The sequence below is a fragment of the Suricata suricatta genome, chromosome 8 (genome assembly GCF_006229205.1).
Source record: "Suricata suricatta isolate VVHF042 chromosome 8, meerkat_22Aug2017_6uvM2_HiC, whole genome shotgun sequence".
Classification (NCBI taxonomy): Eukaryota; Metazoa; Chordata; class Mammalia; order Carnivora; family Herpestidae; genus Suricata; species Suricata suricatta.
The window spans coordinates 91,118,058-91,135,934 of NC_043707.1; the positions used below are offsets into that span (position 1 = coordinate 91,118,058).

General features: G+C 42.2%; 1 protein-coding gene across 2 annotated transcripts in view; it reads right to left on the bottom strand.

Annotated features, from left to right (window-relative positions):
* The window catches only part of PGM1 (phosphoglucomutase 1), a 62,646-nt gene that overhangs the window by 21,205 nt on the left and 23,564 nt on the right, over positions 1-17,877 (bottom strand). The window contains exons 1-6 of one of the 2 annotated variants that reach the window (XM_029948719.1): positions 13,132-13,431; positions 7,682-7,844; positions 7,191-7,337; positions 5,627-5,752; positions 2,570-2,760; positions 1,131-1,285 (exon numbers count right to left, since the gene is read on the bottom strand). In XM_029948719.1, coding sequence (XP_029804579.1) covers positions 1,131-1,285; positions 2,570-2,760; positions 5,627-5,752; positions 7,191-7,337; positions 7,682-7,844; positions 13,132-13,431 — 1,082 coding nt within the window. Of the gene's footprint in view, positions 1-1,130; positions 1,286-2,569; positions 2,761-5,626; positions 5,753-7,190; positions 7,338-7,681; positions 7,845-13,131; positions 13,432-17,877 lie in introns of those variants that run through there. The other variant, XM_029948720.1, reaches the window with a different exon arrangement.

Below are 17,877 nucleotides of genomic sequence, written 5' to 3' on the forward strand. Positions count from 1 at the left end.
GTCCTCATTTATTACCTATTACTTATATTTTTCAGTTGTTTTAGATGTGCTCTCACAAGCCACCTTAAAGCCTTTGTAAATGAGGGGATATGTAATAAATAGATAAATAAGCAAATCAGAGATATCAAGTATTTATTGTCACTGGGTCCTTTCTCATAAAAACGGAATGTAATTTTCTTTAACTATTTGAGCTTTCTGTTTATTTGGACTTGGGATAAATGAACATTTACTGTGTTTGTGTTTGAATGGGCATCCAGCCAGCAATGGATGGGAAATGTTTCTTTATACACTAATCTTATTTCAAATTGCTCTTTCACTTGAACTCTGTGCACACCTGCTAATGACAGTGATGATTCTCCAGAACGATGTCCTTGGTACAATGGGGCTGCCATCTGTCCGTTTCTTTATTAACATTCAATAGTTCATTTTTTAAGGGGTATCTGAATGGAGGTGTGCTGTGTCCTACTATGCGCCGGGGATACTATGGACAGGTGAAGTTTAGGACAGAGAATAAGATAGTCTTGTCTCTGTGGGAGTTTACCGTCTAGCAGGGCAGACAGTCATGCAAACAAGCTATCAGAGCAGGGTGGTAAGTGCTGGAATGGAAGTAGTACAGGGTAGAAAGGAAGCACAGAGAGGGGACTTCTAATCCAGAAAAAGCCCACCCATTCCTTCATAACACGAGCGCTTATATGTGGAATATAAAAACAGAACAAAGAGGCTCAAATATAGAGAAAAAACTGGAGGTTCCCAGAGGGGAGGGGGTGGAGGATGGTGAAGTAGGTGAAGGGGATTAAGAGGGACAAGTCACAGAGATGAGAAGCACAGCACACAGATGATAGTAACACTGTAACAACACTGTATGGTGACAGACGGGGATGACACTTATTGTGGTGACCACTGAGTATTGTGGTGACCACTGAGTAATATACAGAACTGTCATATCAATATGTTGAACACCTAAAATTAACAAAACATTGCATATTAATTATACTGCAATAAAAATTTTTTTTAATAAAATAAACACTTATTTAGCACATGCTATGCATCAGATGCCCAGGCTGCAAGGGGAGGAAGAGAGTTCCAGACACAAAGAGCCTGGTGAGGGCCAAGGGAATGGAGAGACATACCGGTCCAGGGCCCCACTGGTGGGCATGCTGCGGGCAAAGCCTCGGACCCCAGTTTGCTGGAAATACGGAATGCTGAAGATGTTGGCAGCAATGACAGCCACGGAGTCTGAAGGGTTCACAAAGAACCCGTGCTTGCCCAGAATCATGTTTCGATCCTTTGGGAGAAGGGGGATTCAAAGGAAGATCTTTTAATCAAATTGCTGGAAAAATAAACAATCTTATATGGGGGGAGGTGGGCAGGGGTAATAAAACTTTAATTTATAAAACTTAAAACTGATACCTTTATTCATACTGGGTTCTAAACACTGGACTTTGTTTCTAACGGATTTATACAGTACCACTGCACCAAAGGCACCCCCATGCCAAACACTGTTTTCAATTAAGTGTAAGCACAAACTCCTTCTGAACCAAAGACTCTGTTCTCCCTCCAGAGGCCAGCTGACTTTAACCTCCCAGACCTTTTCCAAACTCTGGAATCAATCACCTCTCTCCCAGAGGAGAGAAGAGATCGAAACAAGAGAGGAAATGTTGGTGATTCACATAGTTTGGTGGGTCTACCAGACATCTTTCGAGGAACAAAGCAGATTTCTTCAAGAACGGGGACCTAAATCATGGCCCCTCCATGGGATGCAGGACCCAGCAAAACATGCTGTCACCTTCACTACTTCCGTGGTGCCTGGTACACAGGAAATACTCAAGTAACTCAGCATATGGAGGAAAAAACTCTCATCATATGCTGCTTTAGAAAGATGCACTGCAAAATAATGTCTTCAAGGAGTTTTTTTCATTTGTCAAAATTTTAATGTGGGGAAATTTAATTTTTAGGAAATAGTGGATTCTAGCTGTTTAAAGGACAAGAGCAATAAAAATATTTTTTTCAGCTAAGTAAATACGTGTAGTGCCTACTCTCTCTGAGATACCAAGAATACAAACCCACTTAAATCACACCTCATCTTTGTCTGCTATGTATTCACCAATGTAAATAAAATGGCCTGTTTATTAAAAGTATTAATTGTAGAGAAGGAATACAAGATTAAGTCTCATTATAGTTTTATCACTCAAACAATGCAGATGAACACATGGATATATTATAAAGCCAAAATGCTCTCTAAGGGTTGAATAAACCTAGGATGGGTTTCTAGTACCAGATCAGCACGTGAAGTACCAGTCATTCCATCGTAACTGAGCCCTGATCACCCTGCCACTCGTAGAAAATCTGAATGTCTAAAATTAAGCACATGGGTTACATTTCAAGGACTCATCTATGTTCAAGAGGGTCTTCTAATAATTTAGCCCTGACCCCACGGTGCAGTAAGGACTCCTCGACTATAACCCGCTCATGGAGCCCACAGGACCTGACAGAAGCAACCCGCTTCTGCCCCCTTTGTAGGACCAGGCCTGGCCCACCTCAGGGTTCACTTCAATGCACTTGTACCTACCCCATCTCCATCAAAAGCAGCCCCAAAGTCGTGCTCTCCTGTCTTCATGGTCTCCACCAGGTCAGCAGCATAGGTGAGGTTGGGGTCAGGGTGGTGGCCTCCAAAGTCTTCCAGAGGAACGCAGTTAACTGCCGAGTTCGCAGGGGCACCGAGTTCTTCGCAGAGGATCTTCTTCACATACGGTCCCACGACTATGTGAAATGTGAAATGAAGAATCAGAAAAGAGAACTTATTAAAGTATTAGAGGAGTAGGGGAGGAGGTGGAGGTGTTCTAAGGAGAACGACATGGACAATGAGAACATGAAACCTATACTTGGGCCGGCGGAAAGGTAAGTTTCACTGGGATAGAAGGCTTTGCCAAAAAAAAAAAAAAATGAGAGATTCGGTTAGAAAAGGTGGGGCTAGGTGATGAAAGACAATGGGGCAAGGGAAGGGAGTTAACTTCTACGAAGGCCCTACTCTAACCCTGTGCCAGGTGCTTTAACCATTTTCTCACTCCTTCAAAAACAAAAAAAGGTCACAATGTGGTCGAGCTTAGTGCTTTAGAGCTTGGACAGAATCAGAATGTCTGGGTTCAAATCCCAGCTCAGTTAATCACTGTCTGTACGACTTTGGTAAAGTTATTTAATCTCTCTGTGCCTCCATCTACACTATCTGCAAGATGAGGATAATAGCAGCAGCTACGAACATGGCTGATGTGAGGATTCAATGAGTTAACAGATATGAAGTCCTGAGAACACTACCTGGCACATAGGTTGTAAATGTTTGCATGATTATCACCTCTACTTTATAGATAAGAAAACTGGTCTGAGATGAAGGCATTTGCCCAAATTTACATATCTAGTAGGCGTGGGAGCTGAGATTCAGAGCCTTAATCTTTCTACTGTATCCAGCTATCAGACAACCTTGTTAAAAATACAAACAACAAACCAAAACCAAAACCAAAAACTAAAAACAACCAGTAAGATCTACCAACAACAGGAAAAAAACCGCCACATACTTTTCTGGTGATATTTTGTACAACTACCAAGAATACTCTTCTCTAATATGCTAAGAATGTGTTTTCATCAAGGAAGGTACTGACACCCGTAGAGGCCATCTAGGTCAGAACAGTGGAGAATATGCTTCTCCAGGGACAGGGGCCACATGTCAAGGAGGCTATGGACACACCAGAAAAACGTCAAGACAGCCAGGGAGGTGAAGGAGATAGAACTGAGGCATTAAAGGAATACCTGAAAGGCAGGAGAATGAGGTCTACTTTATAACCAGCTTTTCCTATCCCATTCACCACCACAAACCCATTCTTTTTGCTTATTTTGTTTATTTATTTTATTTCAAGTTTTTATTCAAACTCCTCTCAGTTAACATATAAAGTCCATTCTTAAGCCATTCTGCTCATTTTTCTAATGTAACATCTTTTAAGCTTTCGTGTCTTCGCTACAGCCATTGCCTCAGCTGGAAATGACGACCCTAGATCTTTGTTTCATGAAAGAGCTGGTCACCAACTTCTTCCAGGAAGCCTTTCTTGATACTGCTAGTCAAGTTATGCCTTCTTCCACACCCCAAAGAGAATACTTGAAATTTTATCTAGCCTTCATTTTGTTGGCCTGGCAGTAGTTTTTGACTCATCCCATCTCCCCAGGCATCACAGGCTCTTTGAAGGAAGTCTTCTGCTGAGTCCTAGCCCACCCCTACCCACCCCCCATGCACACACGTAGTAGGTACTCAATATATGCCTGTTGAATAGTTTGAAATGACAGAATAGCTTTTGTCTAAAAAAGGAAGTAGACCCATTCTGTGGGACTCCAGAGACAAAAGAGGACTCAAAGGTGAAGTTCCAGGGATGGAAGATTTCAGCCCACTGAAAGAAGGGTTTTTGGTTTTTGTTTTAGAGAGAGCAGGGGAAGGAGACTGAGTAGGGGAGGGGCAGAGGGAGAGGGAAAGAGAACATCTTAAGCAGGCTCCATGTCCAGTGCAGAGCCTGATGCCGGGCTTGATCTCACGACCATGATATCATGACCTGAACAGAAAGCAAGAGTTGGACGTTCAACCGACTGCCACAGAGAAAGGTTTTCTGTGACTTTACAGTGGAACAGAAGGTCCTGAACATCATCAAAAGGGTTCAATCACAGACAGAAGGTTTTCCCAACTAGGGAAAATCCTTCCCACTCAATGATTCTAAAATTCTAAATTTATTACAAAACAAATAAACAACCTAAGTGCTCAGGAATTCCCATATTCCAACATGTGAGAAAGCCCCAGGGTTCTGATTCATACTGATGGCTGCTGTCTCTGCTGACCTGGTCATGCACCCAAAGAGGAAGAAGAGGGAGAGATACCCAATTGCTGTTCCGGAATTCAATCCTCAGCTGGCTCTTGTAGGCTCTGCTCTTCTAAGAAAAGGCACATGTGGGGGCAGCTGAGTGGGGGGTATGGGACTCACAAACATGTTTACCTCTTCTAGCAAATGACCCCTCCCCCTTGAAAAAGATGGGGGTGTTTAGAAAGAATGTAAAGTATCTTCTGAGGGGAAGGAAGAGTTCACGAAAATAGTTGCACGTTACTCAAAGCTTGATATTTAATGTGGAGACTCTGACCTTCACACTACCTTACCATGAGGAATGTCTCTACTATTTTTGCTGTGTACAGTTAGATTTTTATCTATGTGAATACTGCTCTGAAATGGTTGAAAAATCACTATTTAAAAACAGCGAAACAGGGGCATCTGGGTAGTTCAGTCAGTTAAGCATCCGACTTCTGCTCAGGTCATGATCTCACAGTTCGTGAGTTCGAGCCTGCTTTGGGCTTTAAGCTGAGCGCTCAGAGCCTGCAGCTTGCTTTGGATTCTGTGTCTTCCTCTCTCTCTGCCCTTCCCTGGCTCACACTCTGTCTCTCTCTCTCTCCATCTCAAGAATAAACATTAAAAATTTTTTTAATAAATAAAAACTGTGGAAAAGAGAATCTTGTGAAAAGCTTTGTTAAAGAATCATGATACTCAAGGTAGATAGCAGCTCCATATCTCTGAGAGACAGGAAGGGAAGAAAAATGGCTCCTTACCTCCATGCATAGCATCTATACGGATCTTTAGTCGGTTTGGACCAGAAAGCAGTTCCTTCAATGCATTGAAATCAAAGATGCTTCTCAGCATTGTAGCATAAGCTTCCACGGAATCCACAATTTCCACTGTGAGAACAAGCAACATTAAAAGACGGGGGGAACCAAACGCATGAAGAAATATCATCCTCTGAAATCATTCTACTGCTGTAAACCCTCAATAGCCATTTTAAAAAGGCAATTATCAAGCAGTTCCAATGTGCCCGGGCTGTCATATGATCTCTTATTCAGCACCCACCATTTTCCTGAGAGATAGATGTTATTAGTTCTATTTTATAGATGAGAAAGTTTAAAAACTGAAAGGCTGAGTAACTTGCCCACACAGTTGGGATGGGGCACGTCAGGGATTTCGCACAGGGGTTTGCCTGGTTGGAAGCTCGACCAGGCTGCCACACTGACTCTTTGAAGAGTGTATTTTGGTGTCATAAATAACAGAAAAAGTAAGGCCCGCCTTTCTTTCCTTTCTCTAGGCCCACTGCCATAGGACTTAATGGTAAAAAGCAGAAAACAAAAATGTTTTAAAAAGAAACCACTTCTCACACACACTGCTAAAGGAGTAAAACAAATAGGAGAATTTAGTCTTGCTGGCCTCGTTGGATGTGCAGGAGTCTAAACACTTTCAAAACATTAAGAGTTTAAGAAATTTTCTACTGGTGTTTTCCAAACCCTAAGAATGTCTTCAAGATGTACCAAGGCGCCACTTTATCTTTGTTAGGACGCGACTGCCAATTCTCGATGGGTAGGTTCAAACAAAGAAATGTTTGACATGAAATGGCAATCCAGAGCAAAGAGTACCCGTTGGACCGGTCAAAACGTTAAGTCGTGTTACTAACCACCTCCCCCTTGTTGTGTTAATATGAACAATGTTACAAACATTTACTCCATCAATTTTTAATCCCTTGGCCTTCTACCCTTGCTGCCTATACGGGGAGTTTCAATTTAGTCCCCTGAATGCTTACTTTAATTTTACTGAATATTAAGGCAGGAAAAATGAGAAATCAAAATCCAGGCTTTGGAATCCTTCACATCTGAGTCTGAATCTGGTTTGCCACTCCCTCACTATGGAACCTTGAGACTGAAATGTAAGCTCTTTTCAACCTTCTGTTTCCTCATCTGGAAAAAGTGAATACAGATCCAGATCGTGCTGCCCTCCCAGGGCTAAGAATAAAGCAGGATAATGCTTGTTAAGAACTTGGCACCTAATAAAAGCTCAATAAAAGTTAGCTATGAATGTAATCTCCAGGTCTTCTAGTCAAGGCTATTCACTTAATAGCTATGGAAGGCAAGGCCTAGAAAGTTGGAAATGATCTATCCAAAGTCACACGGCTGATTCCTGGCAGGGCCCAGAGAGCCCAGGTCTCTAGACTCCCAGACCCAATTCCAGACCTGCTAATTAATGCTTAGTGACCACAATCTTTGCAAAGTGAGGATCTATTTTATTAAAACTTTGAAAATCCAACTGCTCAAGTTGGAAACAGAGGGGCAGGAGGGAGGAAAGTCAACGTGCCTGTGAACGGTTTGAACTTGTTTTCCAGGTCAAATTGCTGCTTTCCCAGAACTCCAAGGTCTACTTTCAGGTCAGGACAAATTGCATATTCTTCAATTGTCTTGCTGATTTGGAAGATTTTATCAGTTATTGCTTCTGGAGCAGGACCTGGAAATCAAACAGCGAACCATCGGGTCATTTTGTGGGGCCTGACGTGAAGATACAAACAACACAGAGCTCGCCAACTCCTCTTCACTCGCACACTAGCCATCTCATCATTTAGACAGCAAAGAATCAAAATCGTGTAAAAGAAAATACCATGTTAATGACCATTCGTGCCTGGCTTCTCATATTCAGGGATGATGGAATGAGAAGCATTCCACTTTCACCAAAACGAAACAATAACCCCCTTGTTAAGGATCAGAACCAGAACCCTGGCCTTCCAAGGCGTCAGTTATTGGTTTATCCTAATGAACATAAATGCACTATCCTTCAAATGACAGAGAACTCACCTCCATTGGAAATATTAAATTTGATTCCAAAATCTCCATTGGGCCCTCCTGGGTTGTGGCTGGCTGTCAGAATGATCCCACCAATGGCTTTGATCTTTCTAATGATGCAGGATACAGCAGGGGTAGAGAGGATTCCATTCTGCCCAATAACCAAGCGGCCAATCTAAGAGAAGACATCCAGAACACACACTTTAACATCAATGAACCCAGAGCTACTGCACAGAAACACCAGAATAGGCAGAGGGACAAAGAATGAGCCAGAAAAGATGTTCTTTAATGGACATTCACAGCTTGGATTATTATTATTTTATCACGAAGTAGACATCCATTGTTGAATATTGTTATTGAAGTAGAATCAGCATTGCTGAACAAAGCCATCCCTTCAGAAAGCTTTTTGGGACTTTACAGTTTTAAAATAGTACATGGTCTGGAGCAGCTATAAGGTTCTGGCAAGAAAACACAGAGTATTTGAAACACAGTCTTTCCAGACCAGGTTCATAATTTTCACTGAAAAGTTGTTAGAAACCCCACATTTTTATGCAATTCAATCATACTTTCAAACCACACTGGGGGAGGAGATAAGTTTAGTTAGTTAAAGGAATTCTACCCAAAGAGAAACCTTTTTGTTAACTAAAAAGATTTTTTTTAAGTAAAAAGGGCAAGCTTTATAGTGAAGAGTTTTACAAATATCCCTCTCCTAAATTTATCTTTCCAGTCAAGCCTGGATTTCGATATGGCGGTCTCCCCATAGCAGGGTGTGTGTGGCTTGCCTTCAGGGCCTCAGGCAGAAGGTGCTGGGGGTTATTACTGAGTAAACCAGCCAGAACCGCCCACAGGAGAGGGCTTCGCCCACAGGAGAGGGCTTCGCTGCATCCTTAACTCACCTTCCCATATCTCTCACAGATGTTATCAGCATGGCTCCTAAATTTTCCTTCACTAAAATGTAATTTTTATTTGTTTCAACATGACCCACGTTGGGAAAGAAGGAAGAAGTTCTATCAGTTCCTTGAACACACTTGGAGAAAACCCAACCACTACATAAATAGATTTATAAAACGAGGCGTCTATGCCCTCCTTCCATTCTCCCATCTGAGAGAAGGGACAGGGATGTTTTTGAATTTTCTGTTTGTTACTTCTTCTGGCCCCACCCAGATAAACAGGCCTGAAGAAATGAAGATGTGTCTGATGATAGCTGTACTCCCTGGGAACGTTGGTCTGGGACCGTTACCTTTGCCATGCTGGAAGTCACCGAAAACCTGACCGCCTTACCATGAGCCCCTCCACTGCCACCCACCTCCCAGGAAGCGCTTGGCTCTCACTGGTCCATCTCAGCACAATTTTTGTCATACTAATACACTTGTTATGCCCTGCCTTCCTCAGGAAGTGGTAATGACTGAGGTAGGTGCTATAATGAGGCTCCTCCGTAGACTAGAGGGACCAGCAGATGGTGTGAAATCAATATGAATGATTATCACCGGGCCACAGAGTGCTTTCTAAAAACCCGTGGAATTTTCAATTCATTACCATATATGCTCCCTAGTACTGCCATGTGGATAGAGAAGCTGAGGTCCAGAACTACGATGCTGCCCGTTCATCCATTCTTCCATCCATCCAAAAGCAATCATAACAAGTAGTTATGGAAAGGTGGTATGGGAGGCACTGGGACAGATGACAGGGCAAGGTCACATGGCAAATTAGTGGCCACAGCTGGGGGAAGCATTGGACACTCCTGCCGCAACACAGCGAGAAGAATAACAACTAACCCTTCCAGCAGTTTCCAGGTGTGGTTCTGATAAAGCGAAAGTTTATGGTCGAGCTGTTCCATGATTTCAGTAGGAGGGCCTTAATTAGGAAAGGCAACTTAATCAGCCAGAGTGGCTGGTGGAGTTATCTGGAAATTGTACTTGCACATCAAGCATACTGACTTTTACGAGGGGTTTATATGTATTTTGTATTGAAAGGGAGACTGATAAATGAATATTAAACTGTACCACCCAAATCACCCCTTATTCTACCATTCTTTATGGTGAGATCTGCAGTCAGTAATGGTCCAAGACTGAGGGGATTATACCAGGAGTAGGAGTAAGAAAGTCAAGAGACAGAAAGGAGGTCGGCGGTACCTTCTTTCTCTTGAGCCCAAGAAAAGGTACAGCTGGTCAAAGCCTCTCTTTCCAGAGAAGACCCTTTCCTGTGACTCATCCTCAGGAACATTAATCCTCAACCTGATCTTGAGGAGATATTACCCACCTTCCCTTAACAATGTCTAGAGCATGGCAACAGCCCCTGACTCAATCTCCCCTTTCCCTCTCCCACCTGAACCTCTCTTACTCTATTCTGGCTGAATCCACCCTTCCAACTCAGGCCCACCTAGCTCATCTCTTCCGACCGTAGTTCTACGTCCTTCCTCTATTCAAAAAAATTCCCTGTACTATACAACCCAGAAACTCCAATTCTAACTATTGACACACAAAATAGCAGGGACTCAAAGAGATAACATGCACATCCATGTTCACTGCAGAATTAATCACAATAGCCAAAAACCCATCAACAAATGAATGCATAAACAAAACATGATATAAACATATAATGGAATATTATTCAGCCTTAAAAAGGAATGAAATTCTGATACATGCTACAACATGGATGAACCTTGAAAACACTATATACTAAGTAAAATAGGCCAGACACATAAAGACAAGAATCGGATGATTCCATTTATATGAGGTACTTAGAGGAGGCAAATTCATAGACAGAAAGTAGAACAGAGGTTGCCAGGGGCTGAGGGAGGGGAAATGGGAAATTATTGCTTAGTGGGTTTAGTGTTTCAGATGGGATGAGAAAAATGTTCTGGAAATGGGTAACGGTGATGGTTGCAGAATACTGTGAGTGCAGTTAAGACCACTGAAGTGTACACTTAAAAATGGTTGATACACTACATTTTATGTCACGCATACTTTCCCATGAAAAATAAAAATTAAAAAAAAAAAGGAAAATTCTTCCCTGGCTCCCAAGTGTCCACCAACTTAGAGATAACTCCTTCGACGCGGAACTGACATTCCCTCCTCAAACAGCCTTCCCTGACCTTCCCTTCCCTCCCTCTACTCTCTCCTGCAGGACGCACCTCACACTGCCAGGCTAGACACCTCACTGTTTGCCCAGCATTTTACAGTCAAACACAACAGGGAGCAAACTTAATTTTCCTTGTAATTAAAAATAGGGCCTGGTGTATTCCTATGTTTCACAAAAAAAACAAGTTCCATTTTCTTTGCCCTGCTAGTCATATACACGTATTCTTATTTCGAAACCTATCTCTAAGTTAAAGCTCTGGAAGCCAAATGAGATATCAGTACTATGAATGGGGCCCCACCAATGCCTGATTTTTATACATTAAAATTCCCTGTATTTCTTAGCTACCAGGAGCATCATGAAAAAAAAAATCTCCTGTAAACACAGACAGCGCTATGTAAATAAACTTCTAACAAAGGAAAATTATATTTCTACAATCCATAAATGCACCAGATGAAACTGTAATAAAGAGAAAAAAATGAAATGATCTCCATTTAGCTCATAAGGCTGAAAAGTCCTCTGAGAATCGACTGCAGGGTGGAGTGGGTATCCACAGAGGTGAGGAAGGAACACTGACTTCTCCCAAAATCTGCAGCAACACATTATCTTTGCATTTCCTCCCTAGAGTTCCATCCACAATCAAAGGCACATTAAAATAGTCAGAAATGAGGATATGCCAGAAAAAGAAGAAATCAAACTATATAGGACTTGATAGGGTTTACCAGATCAAAGTGCTTTCTTAGTCCACTAATGTTTTAAGTAATCCAGTTCGGTTGCGTGACTGCTTTAAATGCAATACTATTTTTAATAAAGAATGCCCTTGAGATTTGAAAATGTTGCTTGGGCTCCACAGCTCTAACAAGTAGGCTGTTGCCATATTTAGTCAATTATTATCACTTAAATGTATTATTTAGCAAACCTTCAGATCGTAAATCTGAGCAAGTCGATGGGGTCTGCCTGAATTACACATTCCTACCACCTCTTCCACATCCTTCAGCTCCACACAAAAATGAAATGAAGCCAAATATATCACAGCAAAGGGGACAGTGTACTAGGTCCACTCAACAATCTAGATATATGTGGAGGAATAATGTTCCTTTCATTCTTTCTCTAAAGATTAAAAGCATCTTAATGCCATTCCCTCTACAGCTCTCCTCAAAGGTGAAATTTATAGCATGCCACATTTTATCTTTAAAATGTGTATGCTTCATAATAATTTCATATTTGAATGCTTTATCAGCAATTTTTACATGAGAGGCATCCAGATTCTGAACGTGCGTATGAAAGAAATCTCGCATTATAAACTACAATCATTTTTAAATTTAATTTGGTGGTGTTTTTGTTTTTAATTTGGGTTTTGCTATCACACCTGCTTGGTGTGTTATTAAAATAGACTGACGATGAATGCCCAACGTATTTGGTTGCCATGCTACATTTTTATGTTCTCAGAACCAGAATCACTCCCAGAAAGGAAATACAACAGATTTTTAAAATTTATGAGTTCTGAGGGGTGTGTGCTCCAAATTATTGCTAAGTATAATCTGAAACACTAAAAATATATTTTTGGTCCCACAGAGGAATCTGCAGAGCAAAAACAGCCATGTCCTGATGCCCACCTTCTAGCATATCAGTGGGACTGTGCAAACTGCTAGATTATCAAGATCAATGCTTTCTGGCACAAGGTTCCTTCTGATGTGGTTAGTTCAGGCAAGGCAGTTTCTCACAATGCAGAACCTCCTTATATTATAGTCTTACAGGAGTCATTAACTCTACCCTGCTGCACAAATTCACCGCACACAGGGCTTCTTTGTGTCCAAGGTCATTATAAGCAGGTTGCCCTGTAACAGGTCCTCTTGGTAGGCTTACACCTAACATTTTCCAATCCCCTCCTGGCATTTCTGCATGACTACCAGGATCCACAAACAACAGCATGCCCTGGCTTTTGTTTTCCTGTTTGACAAGTGACTGAACTTCAACAAGGAAGCCATTGAAAGAAAACAAAATCCTCCTCTCTCTACTACTCATTGGAGCTTTCTTACATAGGACAGGGTACCCCTCGGGACTAGTTAGAATGTAGATAAGACAGCTTAAGGCTGGGGGTGTGCTTTAAATGTCTAAAAAGCAACAGGTATTTTTTTCCAAGCAAGAGGCACAGAGAACAAAGAGCCAAACTTACGTTCCCATATCCCAGTGTGACTAATGTAATTTCAGGAGTAATATCACAGTATACATTCTCTGAAGTCACAACGAAACACTAACTGGATGTTAGTAGAACTGAAGTGTCTATAACATACAAATCTGTGTACTCTGATATATTTCTGCAAAATGAAGAAAGAAACATATGTGGAGAGCCAGAAACATAACAATACTTATCGTATACCAACCCCGTTGGCAGCCGCCATCTGCACTATTGTTTCTATCGCCGATTTATTAAAATACCTCCCATCTCCACCAACTACCAGTGAGGATCCCTGGCGATCTTTAAGGTCTATGGAAAAAAATAGACTCTGGATGAAATTCTCCAGATAACATGGCTTCGCCTCAAAACAATAGGTTTTCTTCCGTAATCCACTAGTTCCTGGTTTCTGGTCACAGTAGGGAGCGGTAGCAAAAGTCAACAGAGGGAGAGGACCTTCTTCCATTTTTCTGTATTTTCCAGATATCCATTCATCAAAATCACTCATCTTTCATTTTCACCACTTGGCTCATAGAGGGTGTCCAGAAAGCAGTCAAGGGTCCTCAAAATAGTCTGTCCGAACCTGAAGCTGCAACAGTGTCATCTGAGTAAGTAAAATAGAGGTCGTGTCTGGACGAGGAAGCTGGGTTAATTCCTTGCTGTCGTCACCCCTTGTGAAAAGTGAAGGGCCACACACCCACCCATGCTCACACCCACACACAAAGCACATCTTCCAAGCTGTTTTGGTGAGGACACTTCTGCCCACATAACAATGTCAAATACCCTGCAATTATTTTTGCTTCATTTCCCCATTAGGTAGCTCCAAAGGATACTGCATGTGTGAGACTTTAGTCACAAACACCAGATGGCCGCCAGACTCTGCTCTCAGAGCCCAGGCAGGGATGGAGCAAGTCCAGTCCCAGGAAGCAGCCTTGCTGTTGAACAGGACACCCCGTTGTGGCTCCCTACAGCCCCGGAAGCAGCGCCTCTCTGGGCACTCACCACTGAGAAGGCCACCGGCCGCTACAGTTGTTCCTTGCCATCTAGCAAGTTAAAGGTCAATCTTAAAATGGAAGCGAGGGATCTCAGTTGCCTCCGGTTTCCTTACATCACATCATTTTGATACCCGATTTTTTTATATCCCACATGTGATTCCAGTTGGAAGGGGAAAGAAGTCATTGAACAGAACAGATTTATTCACTGCCAACCAAGGATTTAAAAAAACAGTATTTAGCTCTTCTATCTAGATGAATAGATACCTACAAGTATGCCCTGAATGAGCTTGGTCATTCCCTTGACCTTATGGAAACGTGGGGATGGAGATGCACTAAATCCTTGAAAATGTAGGCAAAACGGCGGGGAGGGTGGGGAGGGGAAGGAGAGTCTGTTGTTCTGAGTGCAGGAGGTTTGATCAGGTTATTATCTGGAAAAATAATATGAACATAAGATTATATTTTGTGTCACTTTCTGTTTTAAACAGACTTGGCTTTTAAGAACACATTTTCAGTGAAACAAGTTAAATCCTTTGCCTTTAAAGCACCTAAGATGTTTGAAAACCTTCTACCTGAATAAAGTTAATATCCAACTCCCATTTGATCCTTAAGATTTTATTAATAAGCTACTTAAAGGCATAGATGTTCTTTATCTGGTTCAGCAGAAGCTGGTAATTAAGGAGCTCCATTGTCAAGATTTTGGTGAACTTGCTAAGGATGCTTTAAAAAGTCAACCAGGGGGCGCCTGGGTGGCTCAGTCGGTTGAGCGGCCGGCTTCAGCTCAGGTCATGATCTCACGGTTGTGGGTTCGAGCCCCGCATCAGGCTCTGTGCTGACAGCTAGCTCAGAGCCTGGAGCTTGCTTCAGATTCTGTGTCTCCCTCTCTCTCTGACCATCCCCTGCTCACGCTGTCTCTCTCTGTCCCTCAAAAATAAATAAAAGACATAAAAAAATAAAAATAAATAAATAAAAAAAATAAAAAGTCAACCAGGACCAGTTATATCACGTTTGGAGAATCTGACATGCACTAGAGTCCAGGTTTTCAAGTGAAACATGAATAACCCCTTGATAAACAAAATCTGAGGGGCACCTGGGTGGCTCAGGCTTGGTTAAGTGTCCAACTTCAGCTCCAGTCATAATCTCACAGTTCATGAGTTCAAGCCCCGCTTCAGGCTCTGTGTTGCCAGCTCGGAGCCTAGAGTCTGCTTCAACTTCTGTGTCTCCCTCTCTCTCTGTCCCTCCCCCACTCACACTTTCTCTGCTCTCAAAAAAAAAATAAATAAAAGTAAACATTTAAAAAAATCTGAGTGGGGCGCCTGGGTGGCTCAGTCGGTTAAGCGGTCGACTTCAGCTCAGGTCATGATCTCACGGTTTGTGGTTCGAGCCCCGTATTGGGCTCTGTGCTGACAGCTCAGAGCCTGGAGCCTGCTCCAGATTCTGTGTCTCCCTCTCTCTCTGCCCCTCCCCTACTCGTGCTCTGTTTGTCTCTATCTCAATAATAAAAACATAAAAGTTTAAAAAAAAATCTGAGTATTTTTCTGCTAATTTGTCAAGCCAGGTCCAAAAGCCAGCAAGACTGGGAGCCACAGACTGTCCTCTCTGAGGCAAGAATGTCGCTGTGGTTCAGGGTCTGCTGTGCGCAGGGCCAGCAGAATGAACAGGCCCACAAGCAGAGCGCTCACTGGCAAGGAAGCCTGGTCTGCCTCACACAACCAATGGGGCCCACGTGCAGGGGGGACCTCGAGACATACCATCAAAACAATCACAAGACCACATCTGTTTAGTTGAAGACGAGTCGGCCAAGAGACACTTGTTACAGTTTATTTTGGGGTCTTATTTACTTTTTAAAAATAAAATTCTCTAGAAATTAATTGATGATGTAAGCTTGCTGTATGAACAATAGTTTACAGACCTACTGTTTTTCAATTTAAATGCATGTTTAATTCATTTTTTTTTTTTAAGTTTGGTGCCAAGTTTTCTCTGGTTTTAGGTAGGTTTGAAAACTGGGCCAGAATATGTGTCTTGACATATTTAATAACAGATCAAGATTTATGAAATAGCAACCCGATAATCTTTCCATTGGGAATAACAGAGCAACCAGCCACATAATTGGTAGTTTTCCCAACAAGATCTTGAAATCCCAGGGTGGACTTAGGGGCACTTGGTCGTAAGGGTGCTCCAACAGCCCCAGCTGAAGCTTCTCTGCCCATACATTCCAGCATGTTCTCTGCTGGTGGTCTGCCACTTTCTCAGTGAGGCTCTTCCTGAAGCTGGATCCAAGAAAGTATCACTTTGTTGGGATTTTTCCCCCCTACGCATTGATTTCATTTATAGTTTCTGGTTACTGCAAATCAATTTTATAAAAGGAGAAGTTATTAAGAATCAAGTCATAATTATGCAAATTCAAAATAGATGTTCAATGCAAAAATTACAAGCATAAAAGTGGGTTTGTTCATAGCATGAAATCCAAAAGATCCTGTTTCAAAGGATAGAAAACACTTGTGTTTGGGCGGGGTTTTTTTCCTTGAAGACTGTGGCCACGTCACATGCTAGAACACCTCAGCTTACCAGTGTGTTTTCTCATATGAACCAAAACTTGTTTCTAAAAATATTTTTTTTCACCGTGTTGTAAAAGCCACACTTTTCCAGAATTAAACCTGCTCTTGCACCTAGCACTGGTTGCTAATTATCTAAAAACTAACTGATAAACAAAGTATTCCAAATGTAACTATTCTGACTCTTAAAAGTAAAAACACAAAACAAAACAAACAAAAAAACTTTCCAAAGTAGTTTAGAAAGAAATAGTGCAAACCAGGAATGCTAGAGTTCTTCCAATCTGAACCTTCCAAATACTAGATATGTCATCTTAGGGTTGATTTCATCTCATGATTTTTAAATAAATCTACCTCCCCTGTAGATCATCTTGATATTTTAAAAATTATTTAACACAAAAGGAAACAGCAGTAACTGAGCACCAAGAGATCACATATGCTTAACCTGTGGAACCCGGTCACTAGTTGAACCCTGGACATCCCTCTTGCATGGAAATATCTATGCGGGCACACGGAACATGGACCTTTTTACTCCTGTGTATGAGCCAGCCTCCCAGCGAGGCATAGCCTGGGGAAGATTCCGTCTCTCTCGGCTCTTGCACATGTCAATGAATACACAGCAATTCAAGTGTATACTGAATCTAAGCCTCCAGAGGAAAAGGGTTCTATACGCCAAAACACAGAGTAACGTTGTCAGTAACTACATATGCCTGGCACGGTGCTTGTCAATATGCAAAACTAAAGCAAAAAGACATAACCCTTGCCCTAGAAAAGCTTCTATTCTAAAGACGGGCCAGAGCCATAATTTTATGGACACTGTAGAACTCAAACCCATATAAAAATATTACCAGAAGCAGCAATGCTAGATGGACTGTGAAGTGTGGTAAAAAAAGAAGGGGCATTAAGCACATGAAGCTCCCTATGATGCTCAGACTAAGTGGGGCAGCTATGAAGAAACTCATTTGTTTTAGTTCTCCAGCAAAGGTTGAACTTCATCTTCGGAAACGTTACTGTCGAGCATAGCGAACCCAATTTGGCCTAATGAATCCGCCTGCGTCGTCAGTACTCCTTCACAATGACACAAATTACATTTAAACCATATGGGGGATTTAAGGATTACTCCCTTCAGACGAGGAACTTTCATACTGGTCTTGGGTCCAATCAATTTCACATTGGCAGAGTTATGAACCCCTTCGCTCCCAGGCTCCCAAAGACTCCCGCCCCCGTTCCGATCTGCAGGTACCTTCCTAGCAGAACACAACAGAGACTGTGTGTAGACTTGCCAATCCCTCCTTCGTTCTCCCTTTCTTTCCAGCAGTTAAGTATTTATCGGGTGGCTAAGTACTACGTCCCAGGCTCCCTGCAAGGGCTGGACCCAGGGCTGGAACAGGTCCACCTCTTCACACCAAG